Source organism: Erythrolamprus reginae, chromosome Z (assembly GCF_031021105.1).
Source record: "Erythrolamprus reginae isolate rEryReg1 chromosome Z, rEryReg1.hap1, whole genome shotgun sequence".
NCBI lineage: Eukaryota > Metazoa > Chordata > Lepidosauria > Squamata > Dipsadidae > Erythrolamprus > Erythrolamprus reginae.
In genome coordinates this window covers 121159896-121185200 of record NC_091963.1, presented here as the reverse complement: position 1 = coordinate 121185200, position 25305 = coordinate 121159896, and the positions used below count along the sequence as shown (strand labels likewise).

Here is a 25305-nt window from a genome sequence, read left to right as displayed (position 1 = left end):
CGGAAACTGATCAGAACCAATGCAGACTGTGGAGTGTTGATGTAACATGGGCATATTTGGAAAAGCCCATGATTGCTCTCGCAGCTGCATTCTGCACGATCTGAAGTTTCCGAACACTTTTCAAAGGTAGCCCCATGTAGAGAGCGTTACAGTAGTCGAGCCTCGAGGTGATGAGGGCATGAGTGACTGTGAGCAGTGACTCCCGGTCCAAATAGGGTCGCAACTGGTGCACCAGGCAAACCTGGGCGAACGGCCCCCTCGCCACAGCTGAAAGATGTTTCTCTAATGTGAGCTGTGGATCGAGGAGGATGCCCAAATTGTGAACCCTCTCTGAGGGGGTCAATGATTCTCTCCCCAGGGTAATGGACGGACAGATGGAATTGGCCTTGGGAGGCAATACCCACAGCCACTCCATCTTGTCTGGATTGAGCTTGAGTTTGTTGACACCCATCCAGGCCCCAACAGCCTCCAGGCACTGACACATCACTTCCACTGCTTCATTGACTGGACATGGGGTGGAGATGTATAACTGGGTATCATCGGCATATTGATGATACCTCACCCCATGCCCTTGGATGATCTCACCCATTGGTTTCATGTAGATATTAAATAGCGGGGAGAGAGGACCGATCCCTGAGGCACCCCACAAGGGAGAGACCTAGAGGTCGACCTCTGACCCCCCCCCCACTAACACCGACTGCGACTGACCGGAGAGGTAGGAGGAGAACCACTGAAGAACAGTGCCTCCCACTCCCAACCCCTCCAGCCGGCGCAGAAGGATACCATGGTCGATGGTATCGAAAGCTGCTGAGAGGTCAAGAAGCACCAGGACAGAGGACAAGCCCCTGTCCCGGGCCCACCAGAGATCATCCATCAACGTGACCAAAGCAGTTTCCGTGCTGTAGCCGGGCCTGAATCCAGACTGTTGAGGACCTAGATAATTGGCTTTTTCCAAGGACTGCTAGAGTTGAAGCGCCACCACCTTCTCAACAACCTTTCCCATAAAGGGAAGGTTGGAGACTGGACGGTAGCTATTGAGCACGGATGGGTCCAGGGAAGGCTTCTTGAGGAGGGGGCGCACAAGTGCCTCCTTATAAGGAGCCGGAAAGGACCCCCTCCCCAAGGAGACATTGAAAATCTCCTGGACCCAGCTCCGTGTCACCTCTCGACCGGCCGAGACCAACCAAGAGGGACACGGATCCAGTAGACAGGTGGCGGAACTCACAGCTCCAATGGCCTTGTCCACTTTATCATGTGTCACCAAGTCAAACTCCTCCCACACAGATGGACAAAGATGTTTAACTCCAGTCACCTCGACTGACTCGTTGTCAGTCGACTCTGTTTTACAATTGGAGTCGAGGTCCGCTCACATCCGAGTGATTTTATCAGCGAAAAACATGTTAAAATCCTTGGCACTACTATGCAAGGGCTCCCCAACTCCACCCTGATTAAGAAGTTACCCTAAACAAAGCGACCAGGTGGGATTCTGCTAATGTAATCAAGGCAGCATGATACCCACATCTTGCTGCCTTGAGCGCCACTTTGTAAGTCTTAATATGAGCTCTTACAAGTGTTCGATCGGATTCGGACTTACTCTTCCCCCATCGCTTCTCTAGACGTCTCTTCTGGCGTTTCAACTCCAGGAGCTCCTCATTGAACCATGGAGCTCTACAGGGTCTAGTGCCACGGAGAGGTCGCAGCGGCACAATTTGGTCAAGGGCCTCCACTGCAGCCTTGTTCCAGGCCTCAGCCAGAGACTCTGCTGAACTGTAGATGAGTGTATCTGGAAGAACCCCAAGTGCCTTCTGAAAGCCTTCTGGATACATCAGGCGCCTGGGGCGGAACAACTTAATCGGTTCTGCCTCCCTGCAGGGGAGGATTGGAGCCAGGAAGTCAAGCCACAGTAGAAGATGGTCTGACCATTACAAAGGCAACACTTCTAAGCCCCTTAGTCTCAGACCATTACTCAGTTGCTCAGAGAGGAATACCATGTCGGGTGCGTGCCCCCCCTCGTGAGTCGGACCCTGTACTATTTGGGTCAGGTCCATGGCTGCCTTGGTGGCAATGAACTCCTATGCCAATCCAGAGGATTCACCAAGCGACAGCAGGTTGAGGTCCCCCAAGACAATAAGTCTAGGGAACCCCACCGCCAGCCAGGCTACCTCCTCGAGTAGCACAGGCAGGGCTTGTGCCACGCAGCTGGGAGGCAGGTACGTGAGAAACAAGCCCACCTGAACCCCTAAGTCCAACTTCACCAGGAGGAACTCACAACCCACAATGTCTGGAGCAATGAGTCTACGCAGGCAAAGGTTCTCCCTGGCTATAATAGCCATTCCTCCCCCCTTCCCTGGGGTCGAGGTTGATGCCATATCTGAAAACCGGCTGGGCAAATTTCAGAGATCTGGATCACTGTCCATCTCCTCCTCTTCCTCCATCCCTGATTCCTGCAGCAAGGATGGTGTGGGTACTGACCAGAGGTGTCTCCTGAGTGGTTTGGTAGGGATAGGCCTCTGGTGTGTTCTTATCACTAACCCGTGGGAATATGCATTGGTTAACATATCCTGCAGCATAGGGGGCATGGTTTGCCAAACCTCATTAGAGCATAGACCAGCTGCTGATGGTGTAAATGTGGCAGAAGGGTATTGAGGTTATGGTTGGTGCCATGGTTGAACAGAAGGTGCTGTCAACTTTGGACTGGCTGGGATTTTCTCTGCCCTCATCTCAGCACCCAGGTAAGGTGTTGCCTGGCAGTCTGGGGACAGATCAACACTACAGGCTGATGCCACCGATCCCGTAAGTGCTCCTGGGGAGCTGGAGGGGAACCAGGAAGGGAAGGCCTGTGACTGAGGAGTGGGAGATGGATGCAGCGAGGCCTGCTTCTGAGCGGCCTCAAGCTGAGCCTCCAGTGTTTTAATTTTCTTCTCAGCTTCCTTAAGGCTAAAGGAAGAGGAAGACTTTGCCTTTGCCTTGGAGGAATGTCTTTTTTCCTTGGCCTTCGAGGCCTCCTCCCTCACAATCCCAGTCTCCGAGGAGATATGGGTGTCAGATGAAAGATCTGTCATTGCATATATCTGTACTCACAGAATCTGCAGAATAAATGAGCTCCAAGTCCTTCCAGGAACAGGAATGTACTGGGACTGTACTGGGACAATTCTAACTGTTCACTGTGAGGCTTGAAGAATGCGCCCAAAATGGCTCTCAGAGCTTCATGAGGGGGCAGAACTGACCTTCCAGGGGTCCACAATGGCAGGTGGAACTGGCTTCCTGGCCAAAATGCTGGGTGCAACTGATTTGGCGCCCAAAATGTCAGGCACGGCTGTTTTAGCACCCAATAATCCCCAAAATGGTGGGCGCAGGACCCCGCTGAGGAGGACAGTCTCCAGAAGCTCCTTGTATCCTCTCAGACTCAGCGTGACTGGCGCTGTAGCCGCTGCAGGTGGCTTTAGAGTAGCGCGCCTGTCAGCTGTAAGGCGGTCCGCTCCCCTGCCAAGTCCACCTGATGAAGTGGACAAGGCCATTGGAGCTGTGAGTTCTGCCACCTGTTTACTGGATCCGTGTCCCTCTTGGCTGGTTTTGGCCAGTCGAGGGGTGACACGGAGCTGGGTCCAGGAGATTGTCAACGCCTCCTTGGGGAGGGGGTCCTTTCCGCCCCTTTATAAGGAGGCGGTTGTGCGCCCCTCCTCAAGAAGCCTTCCCTGGACCCAGCCGTGCTTAATAACTACGGTCCAGTCTCCAACCTTCCCTTCATGGGGAAGGTTGTCGAGAAGGTGGTGGTACTTCAACTCCAGCGGTCCTTGGATGAAGCCGATTATCTAGGTCCTCAGCAGTCTGGATTCAGGCCCGGCTACAGCATGGAAACTGCTTTGGTCGCCTTGATGGATGATCTCTGGCGGGCCCGGGACAGGGCCTTGATGTGTCAAGCCATAGAAGATCTCTGTGTGATTAAGTAGAAGTCGCCTGACACACAGGTAGTGGGGTCAGAGGTGTTGCCCAGAAAGGTCTGGCATTGTTTTGGTGACCCTAAAGGGTTGAACAAGGCTCAGAAGTGGATCAATCACAAGCTTGGCCATCTAATGTTGAGGATGGGAGGTTGGGTGGTAAGCCGGGCCTCCACCATGAGGATGAGGTTCACTTGTCTGATAAAGGCAATAATATATTTCTTTTGGACCTGCAGAGGTGCCTGTTTGACCTGATGCAGGCTGGGGGGAGTCAGGGGGCCTAAATTGAGATTGCTGTGGCAGTTGGGGGCAGAAATGGGTGTTAGCAGTAGGTGCGTGTTCTCCTTTAGGGTGCTTTTGGAAGATGACAGGGTGCCTCTTGCCAGAAGCTCCAGTTGGGCCTGAGTTATGGAGGAAGCGGGTGTCATTGGGACTTACCTTTGTCAGGACTTTGAAAGGGGAACTGGGATGATCCTCTTCTCTCCCCCATCTAACCAATCCCTGTTAACAGGAGATGTTCCTGAGGATTGGAGAATGGCCAGTGTTGTGCCTATCCACAAGAAGGGCAGTAGAGAAGAAGCTGGTAACTACAGGCCAGTTAGCTTGACATTAGTGGTAGTTAAAATAATGGAGATTCTACTCAAAAAGAGGATAAATCAGCACCTAAAAACCAATAACTTATTGGACCCAAACCAGCATGGCTTTACTGAGGGCAAATCATGTCAGACTAATCTCATTGATTTCTTTGACTATGTCATAAATAATAATTAATAATAATTTATTGGATTTCTATGTCGCCCCTCTCCGTAGACACAGGGCGGCTAACAACAATGATAAAAACAGCATGTGACAATCCAATAATAAAACAACTAAAGGTGTTGGATGAAGGTGTTGGATGAAGGTGGTGCCATGGATATTGCCTATCTGGACTTCAGCAAAGCCTTTGATATGGTTCCACATAAAGAGTTGATAGATAAGTTAGTGAAGATTGGACTTAATCCCAGGTTAGTTAGTGGATTTGCAGCTGGCTGAAGCATAGACATCAGAAAGTTGTTGTTAATGGTGATTATTCTGAGCAGAGACTGGTTACAAGTGGTGTGCCACAAGAGTCTGTTCTGGGTCCTATTCTTTTTAATATGTTTGTGAGTGACATAGGGGAAGATTTGGTAGGGAAGGTTTGCCTATTTGCCGATGACTCTAAAGTGTGCAATAGGGTTGATATTCCTGGAGGCGTCTGTAATATGGTACATGATTTAGCTTTACTGGATGAATGGTCAAAGCAATGGAAACTGCAGTTTCCAAATGTAAAATAATGCACTTGGGGAAAAGGAATCCTCAATCTGACTGTTGTATAGGCAGATCTGTGTTAGCAAAAACTTCAGAAGAGAAGCATTTAGGAGTAGTGATTTCTGACATTCTCAAAATGGGTGAACAGTGTGGTCAGGCAGTAGGAAAAGCAAATAGGATGCTTGGCTGCATAGCTAGAGAGGTATAACAAGCAGGAAAAGGGAGATTGTGATCCCGCTGTATAGAGCGCTAGTGAGACCACATTTGGAATACTGTGTTCAGTTCTGGAGACCTCACCTACAAAAAGATATTTGCAAAATTGAACGGGTCCAAAGACGGGCTACAAGAATGGTGGAAGGTCTTAAGCATAAAACTTATCAGGAAAGACTTAATGAACTCAATCTGTATAGTCTGGAGGACAGAAGGAAAAGGGGGGACATGATCGAAACATTTAAATATGTTAAAGGGTTAAATAAGGTTCAGGAGGGAAGTGTTTTTAATAGGAAAGTGAGCACAAGAACAAGGGGACACAATCTGAAGTTAGTTGGGGGAAAGATCAAAAGCAACATGAGAAAATATTATTTTACTGAAAGAGTAGTAGATCCTTGGAACAAACTTGCAGCAGATGTGGTTGGTAAATCCACAGTAAGTGAATTTAAACATGCCTGGGATAAACACATATCCATCCTAAGATAAAATACAGGAAATAGTATAAGGGCAGACTAGATGGATCATGAGGTCTTTTTCTGCCGTCAATCTTCTCTGTTTCTATGTTTCTGTCTGTCTGTCTGTCTCTGTCTCTGTCTCTGTCTCTCTCTCTAGTAATTCCATATAATTGAAAATCTGTTATTGATCATTTGATAGGCTCCTTTCAATTACTCTTGCATTTTCTGTTTCATTGATTTCATAAAATAGATAACACAAAATAATGGCTATAAATTGCATATGCCACTGATATTGAAAATTATGCTAAAATATTAAATTGCCAATGAGTATTAATATACTTAAAATAAATATAACAATTCAAATATTTTTTAAATAATATAGTTTCACAATATATAGTTTTATTTCTCAATACAGTATATGCAACTGTCTCACCTATTATGTATCATTCTAATGGACAAAATGCCATGGCTTACATTTTGTTGCCATGACATACATGCATACATGATATATTTTGTTACATTCTGATGAACTCTATTTTATAACTTTGGAAGCACTTATTATACACTGATTCCCCCCTCCCCTGACTAACACACATTCTTTGACTCTAGAATACTTTACATGGGCGATGGCAAAAATAAACATGAATTCTTTTCGTGATCAATACTCACTGCCTTTAGAAAAACAAATAATCAAGTGAGAATTAATAATAATTTGATAATTCTGATAAGAATAGCCTATTTTTTTAGCCATCAACATATTATATTTATGGCACACTCATATGCTTTTTAGTTACCCAAATTTGTACAAGTAAGAAAAAACATAAAGTGATAAAAATAGCAGTGTATAAATGAGAAAATGTATATAATCATAAGAAGAAACATAACTTTAGTGATATATATTCAACATTTTTATCTAGAAAAGTATATGAAAAATAAAAACAAACTACAAAACTAAATTATAGTAATTATTTAACTACAAATTATGAAATTTCAATAAAACTATCCCTTATTCCTCCAGGTTTTCTGTCTTTGAGATAAAGAGAGTATTACATTCAGATCCACACAATGTAGAATTGTTAAGGATTTGCTACAGCTTTCAACATTTGCAGGATTCTTTTAGCATTCTTTTGCACATTTGTTTTTGCTGCTTTAAGAAGATTTTTGATGTCTTGATCTGGATAAGATAGGGTGAATGTTTTATACCTATTACGCCAATCCAATATGTTATCTTGGAAAACAAAAAGGATCAAATTCAGTAAGCAAGCAAACATTTCCTATAATAACATTCTTTCAACTTAGAAATAAATCTATATCTGTATTTTGTTTGGTACCCTTCAACATAAATAAATAAAATCAATAAAATATAAAAGGAGATTCAAATATTCTTTGAAACAATGGGGGCTTCTTTAAGGACTTATTTTCTAAACAATAGAAAACAATTTCTATACCAGAATAACACATTAATTATATAAAATAATGACATTTTAACAACTGAATAGGGCAATTAAAATTATATCCATAATCCAATCTAATTTGTCAGTACAATTTGAGGAATTTATCTGAATATGAAAACATCCATTATCAATCATGTTATGAGGCATAGAAATTAGAGGAAAGCTTCAGGGTTGCAAAAAACAACAACAACCCACCAGCCACCCCACCCCATTAAAAGGTATGGACTTTAATCTTCTTGCTCAAAGTCCATTAGCTATCAGTCATGCCAAACTTATTCCAAAATATAGAAAATAAATAGTTATAAAGTGTACTCCTTGTTTTGTCTGTGGAAGACTGACTCCTATTCACTTTGAACTATTTATTAAGAATGTGATGTACCTCCACAGTTCACTCTGTTGAAAAGTGGAAAGTGCATGACAGTAGGACAACCATTGCCTTTGAAGATGTAACAGTCTTCAGGGTTGTCTTTAACCTTGTCTAAATTTACGGCATCAATTTCAGGAAAGGCAAGGTTGTTTTCCTTGCAATATTGACTTGCTTTCTTGATAGTCTGTGGGAAGAGAAATGGAAAAGTGATACGTAATAAAATAAATTCAAACTGCCGGACTCTGTACTACAGATGAGGAGTCTACACCGAGAAGGATTATATATGTATGAAGGGATTATAATATGTATGAAGTGAAATAATATGATATGAATGAAATTCTTGGCACACCTGACGCTGGAGAGGCAGGAGGGCAGGGGACACTTATCTCTGGGGTGGCAGAAGGTCAAAATATCCCGGTCTTGCTGGGGAGAGGCAGATATGGGGGGGGGCATTGAGCTAGCCATTCCAGGGGAAGGAGGAATCGCTGCTTAGTAGCGATCCTTTCTTCTGGCTCCATGAGCTCAACTCAAAGCACTGGTGATGAGTGTAATTCTGGCCCTGGGCTCAGACTGCTGCTACTCAATGCCAGGTCAGTCCCTCTTGGTTGGTTTTGGCCGGTCGAGAGGTGACATGGAGCTGGGTCCAGGAGATTTTCAATGCCTCCTTGGGGAGGGGGTCCTTTCTGTCTCCTTATAAGGAGGCACTTGTGCGCCCCCTCCTCAGGAAGCCTTACCTGGATCCAGCCGTGCTCAATAACTACTGTCCAGTCTCCAACATTCCCTTTATGGGGAAGGTTGTTGAGAAGGTGGTGGTGCTTCAACTCCAACGGTGCTTGGAAGAAGCCGATTATCTAGGTCCTCAACAGTCTGGATTCAGGCCCGGTTACAGCACGGAAACTGCTTTGGTCGCGCTGATGGATGATCTCTTCAGACTTCAAACTTCAGATCATGCAGAATGCAGCTGCGAGAGCAATCATGGGCTTTTCCAAATATGCCCATGTTACACCAACACTCCGCAGTCTGCATTGGTTGCCGATCAGTTTCCGGTCACAATTCAAAGTGTTGGTTATGACCTCTAAAGCCCTTCATGGCACCGGACCAGATTATCTCAGGGACCGCCTTCTGCTGCACGAATCCCAGCGACCATTTAGGTCCCACAGAGTGGGTCTTCTCCGGGTCCCGTCAATTAAACAATGTCACTTGGCGGGACCCAGGGGAAGAGCTTTCTCTGTGGCGGCCCCGGCCCTCTGGAACCAACTCCCCCCAGAGATTAGAATTGCCCCCACCCTCCTTGCCTTTTGAAAGCTGCTTAAAACCCATCTCTGCCACCAGGCATGGGGGAATTGAGATACTCTTTCCCCCTATGCCTTTACAGTTTTATGCATGGTATGTTTGTTTGCTTTTTTATAATAATGCGTTTTTAACTGTTTTTAGTATTGGATTATTATTATATGCTGTTTTATTATTGCTGCTAGCCGCCCCGAGTCTCCGGAGAGGGGCAGCATACAAATCAAATCAAATCAAATCAAAAAATAAATAAATAAATAAATAAATACATAAATAAACAAATAAACAAATAAATAAACAAATAAATTAGCAAGAGAGAGCAGGTATATCTTATCTCTCAAAAACACAGGCATGATTCATATATATAGAAAATACTGATCACAAGTTGGGATGACTATTCAAAGAAAATTGGTTGTATCTTTTTCTATCAAGAAGCACTTACTAGAAAGCAATTTATGAAATTGAATTGCATGTAATGTGACAGTTACTATGACTAATTCCTAAAATGCATCATTAAATTTCAGCTTGAACAATATCATTCGTATCTCAAAGTACATACCTTTCATTATATAAAAAAATAAAAAATACCAACATAAAAAACATACCTCAAAAGGATCTCCTTCACTAAAATCAAAAGACAGAATGAGATCCACTTTTCTTTCTGGATGCAAGATAAGAGGGTATGCAGAATTTATGGCTATCCCAGCATCTGCCAACTGAATATCTTTCTTATCAGTCATTTCTTTTTCCTTCACATCAACTAAGGGGAGAGAACAAAATATTTTCTTCATCACTTCTCTGTAGAAATCACTTTGGATGATTCAGTTACATGATAAAAACCTGGAACTGTGAAAATCTCCTCCCATCTATCTAAATTCTTAGCTCTGATAAGCATTATCTTCTCCTCTCTTGGGCAGAAAACAAAATGGTTCAAAATGATTGAAAAGTTATTGTAATATTATCCTAGTGTTGTCCTTACATTTACAATCATTTCATAATACATTATACTAAATCCTATCAAATACTTATAATGACATTTTTCTGGTGTTTAAGCTCTTTTAGATAATTCTGGATATCTATCTAATCCATTTAAATAATTAGTAAGCACATAAAGTACAGATATGCCTCATTGCTACTCTTTAGAAATTGACTTTTTAAGTACATCTTTTCTCATGGCAATAGAACATAGTTATCCGATAGCTTATCTATCAATTGGCATGCTTAAATCCAGGAAGTCCTCTCTGGCACTCACTCAACAGTTGTCTAACAACTTTGACATCAAAACACAGTGAAAAGCCAAATGAGCTGCTGCCAGATAAAGGCAGTTACAGTATGTCACACCTAAATGTGAGTACACTCCCTCATATTTTGTAAATATTTCAGTATATCTTTTCATGTGACAACACTGAAGAAATGATAACTTGGCTACAATGTAAAGTAGTAAATATACGACTTGTATAACAGAGTAATTGTGCTGTCCCCTCAAAATAATTCAACACACAGCCATTAATGTCTAAACTGATGGCAACAAAAGTGAGTAGACCTATAAGTGATAATGTCCAAATAAGGCCTAAGTAGCCATTTTCCCTCCCAGTTATCATGTGACTCATTAGTGGTACAAGGTCTTGGTTTGTTGCCATCAGGTTTGAAGGGGGAGTAAGTTTGTTAAATTTGGTGTTAACGCTCTCACTCTTTCATACTGGTCACTGAAGTTCAACATGCCATCTCATGGCAATGAACTCTCTGAGGATCTGAAAAATATATATTGTTGGTCTACATAAATATGGTCTAGGTTATAAGAAGATTTCCAAGACCCTGAGACTGAACTGTAGCATGGTGGCCAAGACCATACAGCAGTTTAACAGGACAGGTTCCACTCAGAACAGGACTCATCAAGGTCCGCCAAAGAGGTTGCGTGCCCATGTTAGCATCATATCCAGAGGTTGGCTTTGGGAAATGAACATATGAGCTCTACCAGCATTACTGCAGAGGTTGAAGGGGTGGGGTCAGCCTATCCATGCTCAGACCATATACCACATGCGGCATCAAATTGGTCTGCAAAGTTGTCATCCCAGAAGGAAGCCTCTTGTAAAGATGATGCACAAGAAAGACCGCAAATGGTTTGCTACAGACAAGCAGACTAAGGACATGGATTTCTGGAACCATGTGCTGTGGTCTGATGGGATCAAGATAAACTTATTTGGTTCAGATTATGTCACGCATGTGTGGTGGCAACCAGATGAAGAATACAAAGGCAAGTATGCTTGTCTACAGTCAAGCATGTGGTGGGAATGTCATGGTCTGGGGCTGCATGACTGCTGTGAGCACTGGGGAGCTACAGTTCCTTGAGGGAACCATGAATGCCAACATGCACCATGACCCACTGTGATCTACTAAAGCAGATCATGATCCCCTCCCTTCAGAGACTGGGCTGCAGGGCAATATTCTAACATGCTAACATTTCCAAACACATCTCCAAAATGACCAATGCCTTGCTAAAGAAGATGTAGGTAAAGGTGATGGACTGGCCAAGTATGTCTCCAAACCTAACCCCTATTGAACATCTGTGGGCCATCCTGAAATGAAAGGTGGAGGTATGCAATGTCTTTAATACCCACCAACTCCATGATGTCATCATGGAAGAGTGGTAAAGGACTCCAACCTGTGAAGCTCTGGTGAACTCTGTGCACCAAAGAGTTAAGGCAGTGCTGGAAACAATGGGGGGGGGGGGGGTTACACAAAATATTGACACTTTGGGCCCCATTTGGACATTATCACTTATGGCTGTACTCACTTTGTTGCCAGCAGTTTAGACATTAATGTGTGTTGTGTGTTGCGTTATTTTGAGGGGACTGCACATTTACAGTTATACAAGCTGTATATTTACTACTTTACATTGTAGCCCAGTGTCATTTCTTCAGTGTTGTCACATGAAAAGATAATTAAATATTTACAAAATGTGAAAGGTGTACTCCTTTTGACCTTCCTTGCCAGCATTGATCAACTCTGAAGAGGATACGTACCCAACATGGTATATGCCATAACACATTGCTTAGATGGGTTATTATCTCTACCCCTCAGTGCGACTTTGATGCCTCTTGACAAAATATCCCTCACATTTCATCCGAATGTCCACGAAGAGCTTACACTGGCCCAACATCTAATTTTTTTCCCTTGAATGGCTAGGTGGACTGGATATTAACATTTGAACTACTATAAGTCCATGTATTTTCTATAAGCTAAATAAAAATAAATCCAGTACCTATTTTGTTCAAATTACTTATTTTAACTGGCCTATACTTTAGGTGTCAGGAAACTATTAGTTGGCATTTTAAATATGTTCTTCAATTATTATGTTGCCAGTAGTTTGGGGTAGTTCTTAAGACGCTAGCCTAGAAATCAAGAAACTGTGAGTTCTTAGGCATAAAAACTGGCTGAGTGGCTCTGGTAAGAGGTTTGTTTAGTGGGGGGTAGGGTTGGGAAAGGAAGAATGTGTATACCACCTTGAATTATTAATAAAATAATAAAGGTGGAATGAAAATCATTAAATCAATCAAACAAACAAGCAAACATGCTAGTTAACATTTAATTTTGTTTTGCTTGCTGAGAAAGTTAAACATATATATTCACCTCACAAATATCTCAACAATTTAAGGCACCTAAATATTCTTGTTTGATATGAGAAACTAATCAGGCTTAGCCATGTTTAGTATTTGGAATCACACGTAAATTACTAGGTTTCCTATACAGATAAATGATTTCTGTAACCCTGCCAAAAAACTGTATGTAATCAACAGGATTTAATTTAAACTTAAAGATATATTTGTCCATTTTGTTCTGATCATAAAAGGCTATCACAACTTAAGAGAAATAAATTTAAATTCCTATGCATTCTTTTATATTTATGTTATTCTTACTGCATCTGTAAGCATAGTTAGAAATGTTTCCCCATTTCCATTCAATGATGCAAATAAAAGTTTTTTTTATAAATTTCATGATGTCCCATATATCTGCAAAATAATAACAATAATATTAATAATATGAAAATAATATCAATTCATTCAAAAAAAATTCATTTAGTACTAATATCCTGTATACATGATCACAATTTTCTAGGGAATTTGTGAGAAACAGTCTTGCTATGATGGCGTGCAGATGGCAAGGCTGTCCGACTCTACCACACGGCTTTTGGAAACGCCGCACAATTTTTGGAAATGCCGCACAGTTTTGGGAAATGTCGCACGGCTTTTGGTTTGGACTGGACAGGTTGGACTGACCTCCGCGGGCCGGTTACAGACAGTGTAATTTAAAATTAACTTAAAATTGGATAAAGGAAATTTCCAGGATTGTAATGTTTCATAATTTGGAATTATAGGGAAGTGATAATGACCAAATGATTTCAGCTTTTTTCATTTAGTATCTGTTACCAGCTTTTTGTGCACAGCTGGTATAAGCACATTTTCTTGTTTGGCTTACCATAACCATAACATAAGGAAGGAAGGAAGGAAGGAAGGAAGGAAGGAAGGAAGGAAGGAAGGAAGGAACAAAGGAGACATGGAGGGACGGAAGGAGGAAGGAGAAATGGTATCACTCTGGAAATATAAAACTATTAAACATGAATCTCTCTCCCCTTTTGTGGAAAGCAAACAAATGCCTTGAAGGATAAAAACAGAAGTAGAAAGAAACTAGACAACTTTAGGATTTTTTAAAAACGAAATACTGTAATCAGGTAGCATTATATGGATTGATTGAATGAATTAACTTAAAATTGGATAAAGGAAATTTCCAGGATCATAATGTTTCATAATTTGGAATTATAGGGAAGTGGTAATGACCAAATGATTTCAGCTTTTTTCATTTAGTATCTGTTACCAGCTTTTTCTGCACAGCTGGTATAAGCACAGTCTCTTGTGTGGGTTACCATAACCATAACATAAGGGAGGAAGGAGGAAGGAAGAAGGAAGGAAGGAAGGAAGGAAGGAAGGAAGGAAGGAAGGAAGGAAGGAAGGAGAAATGGTATCACTCTGGAAGTATAAAACTATTAAATATGAATCCCTCTCCCCTTTTATGGAAAGTAAACAAGTTCCTTGTTAGATAAAAATAGATAGGGATAAATTATGGGTGTTTATCCGTTTGAGAAAGACGATTGTTACTGTTTGGATTATTCCAGAACTTTTATTGACTTTTGGATACTTCACAATTAAAGAACTCTTGTGGACTCATTGATGTGGGTGGCTGTGAAGTTTCAGAGCTACCTAATCTCATTTGTTTTGCCTTTTGCTGCATTCCAGGATTCTTTCTGGGTGAGAGAAATTTGGCTCTTTTCAGAGTGTGTGCTCACAAAAACTGTTTGGATAAACTTACTTTTTTCCCTCTGCGACGGTGTGTGTGTGTTTGAATTGCATTCCAAACTCACTGGGGGGGCTACTAGGGAAGGGCCTAGCATAACAACTTGCTCATGCCATAAATTGATAAACTTAATGGTTAAAGCTGAAGCTATTTATCATCCTAGAATATTAATAGTGAGCTCACCATATCCAAGATTTTGAACATAAAACTCGCAGCTTGACTCCTGCACAGTACTCTTCTCTGCATTCATTTTCAGTTCATCTGCAACTAGTAACAGAAGTTTGAAAACAAAGCAACAAGTGTTTTAATGAAAGGTTTTTTAACATCATCACCACTGCTACCGGTGCGGTTTTGCACACAGCTCTGTGCATGCACAGGAAGCCAGATCTCATGTGATGATATGTGTGTGAGATTTTTCCAATTTTGGGCTTTCTTTGCTGCCCAGAAGCAAAAAAAATAATGGCAAAAATTTGTGAAATCTTATGTGCACGAGCACCTTCGTGTGAGATTTGGCTTCCTTCTCATGCACAGCAGCCAAATCTCACATGGGCACACCTGCCCACTGGTCACCTGGAGCTGTGGCGCAGCTCCATTTTCGCTACTAGTGTGATGGTGTCAAGCGCACTGGTAGGAGCCCAATACTGTAACAGTACAATCTGACTTAATTTAATGTATATTTTAACTGAATTTTAATTGGTTACAGATAATTTTGATTACACACCAGTCAAATATGCAATGTATTTCTTATCTGGCTGCAGTGTAAAATGCAATAAAAATATAAATAGGCTTTTTAGGGCTGTAAATGTTTGGCAAATGGAAAGATAAAATCTCTTTCAATAATTATTTTTTCACATCAGAATAAAACTGCAGATATGCATTAGAGGTTGAAGTTATTTTTATGAATTTATTTTAGCAGCTGAATGTGGCAAGGTCATTAGAATGGCAGAGCTGTCTCTAAAACAAACCTTTTATCAATCAGATCATATTAAAAGGAAAAAAGAAAATGTACTTATATTTTTATATTATTTACAGGTATTCATATTGTTTACAATTTTGTGATAACATACTTTATAGTCTTGATTTTTTAGATATTTCTTCTGTTTAGCCAAATATAGACCCTTTCCCAGATTTAATAGTATTCAGTCTCTTTTTGACCCCTCAACCGCCTCGTCATTATATCCAGCTCTGCACATTCAATAATTTTCCTAATTATTTCTTCTTCTTTAGGAACTTCTACATCTTTCCATTTTTGAGTAAACACTATTTTGGTCACTCTTAGAATGTGTGTTATCAGATATTGTGTGTCTCTTTTATATTTTTCAGGTAATCTGCTCCTTTTTTGTTTCTTGTTGTATGTTTTGTTGTTGTTTTCTTTTATGTATGTATGTATGTATGTATGTATGTATGTTGTGTTTTGTATTTTTGAAAATAAAAATTAAAAAGAAATTAAAAAAAAGAATGGCAGAGCTGTCAATAATATTTTAAAAGAATAATTGGCATGTCTGAGATGGTGATGTTCTGGTTTTTAGCTTTCTTTTTTTTAAACAAAGAAAATAAATTATGCTGCCAATTTTAAATTTGTTTATGGATTCCAGTAGTTCAGTTATGGAAATACTAGAAGAACAACGGTCTGCAAGAGGGACGGGTAATAAATGTGCATAGCAAGGAACAAGATTACAATAGCTTCTGCTCCAGTAATCTCGCACTACTAACCAGAGCATACAAAACTTTCACCAGACCAATCCTTAAACACAGCTCATCTGTCTGGAACCCACACCACATTTTGGACTCTAGAAAATGTCCAGAGATACTTTACTAGAAGAGCCCTCCACTCCTCCACTTGCAACAGAATACCTTACACAACTAGACTTACAACCCTAGATTTAGAAAGCTTAGAACTATGTTGCCTTAAACACGATCTAAGCATAGCCCATAAAATCATCTGCTACAACCTCTTTCCTGTCAACGACTACTTCAGCTTCAACCACAACAATATACGAGCAGACAACAGATGCAAACGCAAAGTAAACCGCTCCAAACTCGACTGCAAGAAATACGACTTTAGTAACCGAATAGTTAATGTATGGAACTCACTGCCTGTTGACCTCTCCCAATTGCTGAGAGATCAGTAAGGGGCGTGCGTAAGCGCACCAGCATGTCTTCCATCCCCTGTCCTAATGTTTCTCTCTTACTGGTATCATGTATATAAACATTGTTATATCTTTGTATACTACCAATTTGTACTTGACAAAACAAATAAACAAATAAATCAATAAACAAACAGTGGTTATGTATGTATATCTGTTGGAATTTATTCATTTATTTATTTATTAAAATTCAATATATTGCTAAGTAACCAAGGATTTAATTGAAAGATTGGAACAAACGTTATTCAATCATGTCATTTAGCTAGTTTATTTAATATGTTCAGTGGATGACTATAGATTGACTGGAGGGGGGAAAAAACTAAAGGAAAATTCAATTTAAATCACTTTGGTTCAATAAACTAATAGAGAATAAAATTAGATGATTTCCCTGATCCATCCTAATAGTTTTAACTCTCTTTTTCCAGATTTTCCAAGCAGATGTAATCTTTCACATATAAACTGTCCATGCAGAAATCTTTATGAAGGTCTTTTTAGGACTTACAGCTATTAGATTAGATTATATTATATTTATTGGATTTATATGCCGCCCCTCTCTGCAAACTCGGGGCGGCTCACAACAATAATAAAAAACAGTACATAATAACAAATCCAATGCCCACCAATCTAATTACAATTTAAAATTAATAAATTCATAAAACAGTCCCAGTATATATAAAAAACAGGCACACAGTCAATCAATCAAATGGCAAAACAACATGGGCAAGGGGGAGATGTTTTAGTTCCCCCATGCCTGACGGCAGAGGTGGGTCTTAAGGAGTTTACGAAAGGCAAGGAGGGTGGGGGCAATCCTAATCTCAGGGGGGAGCTGGTCCCAGAGGGTCGGGGCCCCCATAGAGAAGGCTCTTCCCCTGGGTCCCGCCAGACGGCATTGTTTAGTCGACGGGACCCGAAGAAGGCCAACTCTGTGGGACCTAACCGGTCGCTGGGATTCCTGCGGCAGGAGGCGGTCCTGAAGATGTTCTGGTCCGGTGCCATGAAGGGCTTTATAGGTCATAACCAACACTTTGAATTGTGACCGGAAACTGATCGGCAACCAATGCAGACTGCGGAGTGTTGGAGTTATATGGGCATACTTAGAGAAGCCCATAATTGCTCTCGCAGCTGCATTCTGCATGATCTGAAGTTTCCGAACACTTTTCAAAGGTAGCCCCATTTAGAGAGCGTATTATCTTCAGTAGATATGGATTTAGGGAGTTCCCAGTTACTTTTTTCCCCTCATAATTTAAAACAAATAATGAAACATTTAAGGAAACTTACTCAAATAACGAATATACAAATAACTGTGGCAAAGAAAGTAAACAATATATATCTTAGAACTACATTTTATTATTTGTAATAAAATGTAAATGAGAATTGCATTAATGTATACATGATACTTACTTGTAATTTCTTTGTGATTGACAATTCCTTTTTTTTCAGCTATGCAAATACACAAATAATTTTAAGAATGTCAGTGAGATGAAAATTTACATATTCAGCAAAATGATTTTGCAGGAAAACAATTGTACCATGGTTCTTGAACAAAGAAAAGCCTGTATATTCTGGGCCAACCACAAAAACTGATTGATTGATTTTGAGCCAATCTCTCTCTATCTCAGCCTAATTTTGCAACATTGTTGTTATGAGAAACATATAAAGCAGTATTAGGTATGTCCATCATTTTGAATTATTTATAAAAAGGAGAAATATTATTACAATAATAGCAACAATAAGAAGAAGAACATAAGCACCATCAAACAAAATGGAAGGAATTGGTCTATATGAGAGTTATAAATATATACATTGTGAATCATACTTACCTGTAAATTCTAATTCTAAGTTCTCCACCAATTTCAAAAAGTGTTTTCCATTTTCAATTAGGTCTAAAGAATATTCAATTTTCTTCAGAGTACAACAAAAGTTGTAGGTTTCACTGGGTCCTTTGTCTTTTTAATATAATTGGAGATGGGAAGAATTCATTAAAACATTAAATTTAAGATTCAATCAGTTCAAACCTTTGAAATCTCTGCTATTCGTGTTTCTGAAATTGCATACCAGATTATACTTTCTTCCAAACTGAATTTACAGAAATCTTAATTTATAAAACAGACTAGAACTAAGATAGATGCAAGAAAAGCAATGTTAACAGATTATTAGCTGGAGGATTCTGAGATTCATAAATCCAACAATGCTATATAGAGCTGGCAAACAATTATGGAAGGCTCAAAGATATACATGAGGAAAGTCCAAAATTTCATGATTCCATCCATGATCAAAAATCTCATTTTTTTAATAACATTATGCAGTGGACCAACATTTTGCCTTTTGGGGATCTCCCCCACCCCAAGAGGGACTTTAGTTATTTTAATTAATGAATCAATTCACAGACAGGGTGGAAGTAACATTACTTTGCAAGAATTCAAAGATTTGAAAATATGTAGTGAATGTGAGTGGTATTGGTGTTAGTCTGTTAGTCTGGACCATATTTCCTTTTCTTCATCACATGGATTTAACGTTTTGTTTACTATTTTTCTTCTATTACTATATAGATTAGAAAAACAACACACTGCACTTTGCACGTTGCATAATGCTTCTTTTTAAAAAACAAAAACAAACCAGAATATATAGAATTGTAGACATGCACATGTATGTACTTTAATTGCCAATTACTTTAGGGGTTTTTTTTTTAGTGAAGACAGCTGGATTTTGAAAATCTAATAGTATTTTGACATAAAGCTAAATGAAATTGACAAGAAACACCCTTCACTTTTTAAACTACATACACATATCTAATTCTACAAGAGTAATTATATTCTTTCTGGTAGCAATTGTTCTTCAGGTTATACATCAGAAGTAGAGCCCATTAATGAAATCATGATGAATTTCACAGAAGGAGAAAAAAAAGCTAAAACCTACCATTCTTTATGGTCAACTTACTTTCTAGGATTTCTATAATGTTTGTGATATGCGTCTTAACTTGTATTTCCATAACAGATGTTTGGCTTCCCATAATATGCAGGAAGAACTGTATTATCTCTAAAGCAACTTTACAGTAGTAACAGAAACATCTGTATTCTTCAAACAAAAAAGAATGACATTGTTGAATTATTTTTATATCTACAAATGAGTGTCCATTTATTTGCAGCATAAAAACAGTCTTACCCAATTCCTCCCAGATTTCAACTTACAATTTAGTCATTCACAGAACATTCCTTTCTTAACAAGTTGTCCCTTGTTAGTTTTTAAGAATTATCATAGCCCTATAATTGCCGGGTAATATTATATTTCAGAATGAAAGTCACTTGATTGTAAAAGTAGAAGACACTTGAAGAAAAAAAGTGCTTTGCCTCTTGCTGGAAATAACAATTTGAAATGTCATTAGTGAATTAAAGACAACTGGATAACCATCTAATGCTTAGCAGCTGTACGCTTTCTTGACAAGGTGCTTAAAGCCTAAAAATACACCATGTCTTTATCTGTAAGGTAATGAGACAAAACATTTGATGTCAAGACATTGACATCATTTTGGAATCTTTTCTGGTGTTTGATTAGCTGGATGAGATATTTGTGCATGTGCAAAATACCTCCAGGTGGTGATAAAAAGTACTGAAAAAAATCCTGTATCTTCTTGTCTTCTATGTTTTAACCAATCTTTTCTGGTGATATCAATGTTTCTTAACTTGAAAATTGTTGTTGTTGTTGTTGTTGTTGTTATTATTATTATTATTATTATTATTATTATTATTATTATTATTATTATTATTATTATATTATGTCAGTACAACACAGCAAACGAGATCATTATGCTGGATTTCGTATTTCATCACCAGTCGGGCACCTAGGACTGTGTGATGTGGCGGTGAATTATGTTTGCCGATCCCAGTAAAGCAGCCTTTTGCAATTGACAGATGGAGATTTTGTCAATTCCAATGGTTTTCAAATGTCCGCTGAGATCCTTTGGTACTGCGCCCAGTATGCCAAGTACCACTGGGACCACTTTCACTGGCTTATGCCAGAGTCGTTGCAGCTTGATTTTTAGATCTTCGTATTTCACTAATTTCTCTAGGTGCTTCTCCTCAATTCTGCTGTCTCCTGGGATCGCGATGTCGATGATCCATACTTTCTTTTTCTCCACGATCACAATGTCTGGTGTGTTATGCTTCAGAATTCGGTCAGTCTGAAGTCGGAAGTCCCACAATAGTTTTGCTTGCTCATTTTCGATCACTTTTTTGGGCTTATGATCCCACCAGTTCTTTGCCACTGGTAAATGGTAGTTCCGGCACAAGTTCCAGTGGATCATCTGTGCCACAGCATCATGTCTATGCTTGTAGTCAGTCTGTGCAATCTTTTTGCAGCAGCTGAGTATGTGATCGATTGTTTCATCTGTTTCTTTACAGAGTCTGCACTTTGGATCGTCTGTTGATTTTTCAATTCTGGCTTTGACAGCATTTGTTCTAATGGCCTGTTCTTGTGCCGCCAGTATTAGTCCTTCTGTCTCCTTTTTTAGTGTTCCACTTGTAAGCCATGACCAAGTCTTTTCTTTATCCACTTTGCCTTCAATCTTCTCCAAGAACTGTCCATGCAATGCTTTGTTTCACCAACTGTCTATACGACATTAAGTTACATTTTTTCTAAACTGGTCCTTAGTTTGCTTCACCTTGAGAAGCTTTCTATTATTGACCTCCATCAACGCTGAATCTTTGCTCCCCTTCACATAGTCAGCTAATGCATGCTTCTCTTCTTCTACTGTCTGCTTCACTTGCAAAAGTCCTCTGCCACCTATTTCCCTTGGTGTTATTATTATTATTATTATTATTATTATTATTATTATTATTATTATTATTATTATTATTTAGATTTGTATTCCGCCCCTCTCTGTAGACTCGGGGCGGCTCACAACAATAATAAAACAATGTATAACAAATCTAATAATTAAAAGTCACTAAAAACCCCTTATTAAAAGCAAAACATACACACAAACATACCATGCATAAACTGTATAGGCCTGGGGAAGATGACTCAATTACCCCATGCCTGACGGCAGAGGTATGCTTTCTTACAAGCTGACATTTGTATTTTTGGCCTTTTAGACCAAAAAGCTACTATCAATATTGCACAATGCAAATACATGGGTTTAGATTTAATAAAAAGAGAGTGGTTTTATTTTGAAGAGATCCGATGTTGTGTACTTCAAACAAGCTGGGGAACTTACCTGGTGCTAATGAATGAAAATAATGAAAAATCAACCTTTTAAGGATATCTAGAAATATAACAGAGACAAACAATTTCAGTTTAAAAATATGTTCACAACCTCTTTTAAAACATGTCATACTTCAAAGAATAACTCTATATAAATCTTTCAATTATTTAACATCATTTTAAGTTCAACTGGTCATATAAACCACCTGAAAGTTCCGCCCTAAGTCCACAAGAAGGGCAGCCTATAAATCAAATCAAATAAATAAATAAATAAAATAATTTATCTCAAAATTAAAGATTTGAAAATTTCTTTTTTGATGACTTGTCAAGTCATCCAGGAATGTTTTATGTGACAGTTTTAATGTTGTACTTAATGTAAAATGTAAGTATACATTTCTGGACCGCCTTTATTTTCTGGGCAGTTTTAACAGATTTTTAACAGATTTTTTTCAATATTAATATGGCCAGTTATAAAATATTTTAATCCAACAAAACTTATTTAGTAAGCAAAATTCTAAATTCCAAGGAGCTCAGATATATGCACCTCTTTCCTTATTTAAAAAACAAACAGTAACAGCAGAACTTTAAAACTGCAGTAAAATAGATTGCAGCATGTTATAAGGGAAAAGTAACTTTAATGTATTCTACAATCCTAGTCCAGTTCTTATAACACAATTATTTTTATAAAATATTTTTATAGCTCAGTGCTATAGGATATGTCTAACATAATAATAAACTGACTTTAAATTTCTGTATAGATTTCCACATAATCACTGGAAAGTAATTTCCTTCACTTTGCATTTGGCAAAATATGTAGACTGATATTGTCCCAGCAGTGCGCATATCTTTTAAGGAAGAATAGTTTTTATAAAGAAAAATATCTTTTTTATCTAGCTCTTCTGGAATGTTGAGATTTTCTTTGCTCAGTTGGGCTATATTCCAGTCTCAGATAACTTTTTGCATCCAATATGAAATATACAATACCTATTAAAACTTCCATGTCTTATTTTAAATTTGCAACAGCACTTCCCCATAATCCTGAAAGGAAAGAAACAGTTTTCTAGAAAGTTAGCAAAATGTGCAAGCACAATTTTCAAAAAATCCTTCAGAACCAGCACACTTCCTAAGCTATGGTTGAAAGCAATGGTCATCCCCATCTTCAGAAAAGGAGACCCCTCTTTTGTCAATAACTACAGACCAATATCACTATGCTGCGTCCCATGCAAAGTCATGGAGTCAATTATAAACAAATCAATTACTCTACATCTAGAAACTATTAATTTGCTCTCTAACAAACAATTTGGATTCAGAGAAAAAACTATCCTGCAGCTCCTCCATTGCAAAAATATATGGACAACTCATCTAGATCAAGAGAAATTTTTAGATGCAATTTATATTGACTTCTGCAAAGCCTTTGATTCAGTGGTCCACGACAAACTACTCCTAAAACTCAAATCCTATGGCATCTCAGGATCCCTCCACAGCTGGATTACAACATTCCTGTCAAATAGACAACAAGTGGTCAAAATAGGAAGCACCATATCCACCCCTGTCCCAGTTAAAAGTGGTGTTCCCCAAGGTAGTATACTGGGACCAATGCTCTTCATTCTCTACATCAAAGACCTTTACGATTACCTCACAAGCAACTGTGTCCTCTTTGTCCACGATGTAGAACTCTTCAACACCACGAATAACACAACTACTCTCCAAAAAGACCTGGACTCTGTTTCTGAGTGGTCTAACACATGGCAACTCCAAATCTCAACCAGCAGATGCTCTGTCCTACCCATTGGGAAAAAGAATCTGAACTTCAAATATGAACTGAATAATCCCCCTCTTGGTTAAAGACCTTGGTATATTAATAACAAAAGATTTAAGTGCCAAAGCCCACTGCAACAACATAGCCAGGAAGGCTTCGAGAGCTGTAAAACTAATCCTACATAGCTTCTGCTCTGGCAATCTCTCACTACTTACCAGAGCTTACAGAACTTTCACCAGACCCATCCTCAAGTACAGCTCATATTTTTGGAACCCATATTGCATCTCAGACATTAACACCCTTGAAAATGTTCCAAGATACTTAATCAGAAGAGCCGTTCACTCCTCCACTCGAAACAGAATACCCTACGAGATTAGACTTTCAATCCTGGGCCTAGAAAGCTTAGAACTAAAACGCCTTAAGTATTGCCCACAAGATTATATGCTGCAACGTCCTGCCTGTCAGCGACTACTTCAGCTTCAACCACAACACAAGAGCACATAACAGATTTAAACTTAATATTAACTGCTTCAAACTGGACTGTAAAAAATACGACTTCAATAACGAGTTGTCGAAGCATGGAACTCATTACTGGACTCCATAGTGTCATCTCCAAACCAATTGTTCATCCAATGACACAGACCAATATAGGAAAGGTCTAAATATTATTCACAATGTATACAGTAGACTAACCAGCATATACAGTCAGCTACATAAATATCCAAATTAAGCAATCATATACAGTTCTAAACATATAATGCTAACCATTAATATTATACACAGTTCCATACAATACCATAATACAATCCAGAGACCAATGTTTAGCACACAACAATATACCGTAGCATATTGTTAGCACACAGCAAAACCTAGCACACAGCAGTATAGCAAGGATTATCAGGACTAGCCATAATAGCCACCAACAATCAGCAATACAATGCAATACAATAGAGGCAGAAAGCAACACATCTGTCTCACTTTTATGGCTAATTGCAGCCTAGCCCTTAAAGTAACATTATACTATTTCCTCCAAACATACATTGCTGGTTAGTTCATATATTGACAAACCCAACCAGTACAGTACATAGTACTGACACAGACTACATACTGTATTTTACATCAGTATACTATATCTCTATCAAAAGCAATGTTACCTCTCAGATAACTCATTTTCTTTTCATTCTTCTTTTCCTTCAGTTTGCCATCCTCAAACTTGCTTCCAAGGTGAATCACATCAACAAATAATCCAGGGTTAAAGAATCCACCTTCATGTGGTGTAAATTCAAACCAAATATCTTTAAAGAGAATGAAAAATTATAGTTTGAAAATTATGTAAGTACTATTATTGCAAAACGGTGTATCTCTTTTAATATCCTGCTATTGCAGAAGAGACGGAGTAACGACACGGACACCAGAGCTGGATTTAAACTTGGGTCATTTTTATTAAAATAAATTTGCATAATTTATTAATTAAATTAGCATTAATTAGCATAAATTTGCATAAATCAATATATTCAACTATGACCCGGAAACAGTGGACCTGCAGGGTCAAACAAACACTTCCGGGGCGGAAATGACGTAAAAGGTCAACATTCCTGGGCAACTAAGGGCGTAGCTCGATGCTGGTCCAGGTGAGGGACCTCTCCCTCACCTGAGACCCTGCCATGCACTCGCATGAGGGGGGTCCCGCCGGCTCACCCCTACCCTGGGACTTCAATAGCGGGACCCAAAGACAGGTTCCCCCCAAGTGCGCAGGTAGCACCCACCATGAGCTTGGAGAGAACCTGTCAATCATCCCCAAAGATGCCCAAGGGAGAACGCGCAGTTGCTGAACCACCACCCAGATTTCCGCC

At 39.4% G+C, this 25305-nt stretch overlaps 1 protein-coding gene across 3 annotated transcripts in view; it reads right to left on the bottom strand.

The window, feature by feature from the left end:
• Positions 1-6253: 6253 nt before the first annotated feature.
• The window catches only part of LOC139154534 (cytosolic phospholipase A2 gamma-like), a 42645-nt gene continuing 23593 nt past the window's right edge, over positions 6254-25305 (bottom strand). Inside the window, exons 8-17 of one of the 3 annotated variants that reach the window (XM_070729233.1) lie at positions 24607-24747; positions 21707-21754; positions 19432-19569; positions 18315-18440; positions 17896-17934; positions 14531-14614; positions 12916-13008; positions 9604-9758; positions 7724-7895; positions 6254-7118 (exon numbers count right to left, since the gene is read on the bottom strand). In XM_070729233.1, the coding sequence (XP_070585334.1) occupies positions 6967-7118; positions 7724-7895; positions 9604-9758; positions 12916-13008; positions 14531-14614; positions 17896-17934; positions 18315-18440; positions 19432-19569; positions 21707-21754; positions 24607-24747 (1148 nt within the window). In that variant the 3' untranslated portion in view covers positions 6254-6966. The remainder of the gene's footprint in view (positions 7119-7723; positions 7896-9603; positions 9759-12915; positions 13009-14530; positions 14615-17895; positions 17935-18314; positions 18441-19431; positions 19570-21706; positions 21755-24606; positions 24748-25305) is intronic. The other 2 variants (XM_070729235.1, XM_070729234.1) reach the window with 2 other exon arrangements.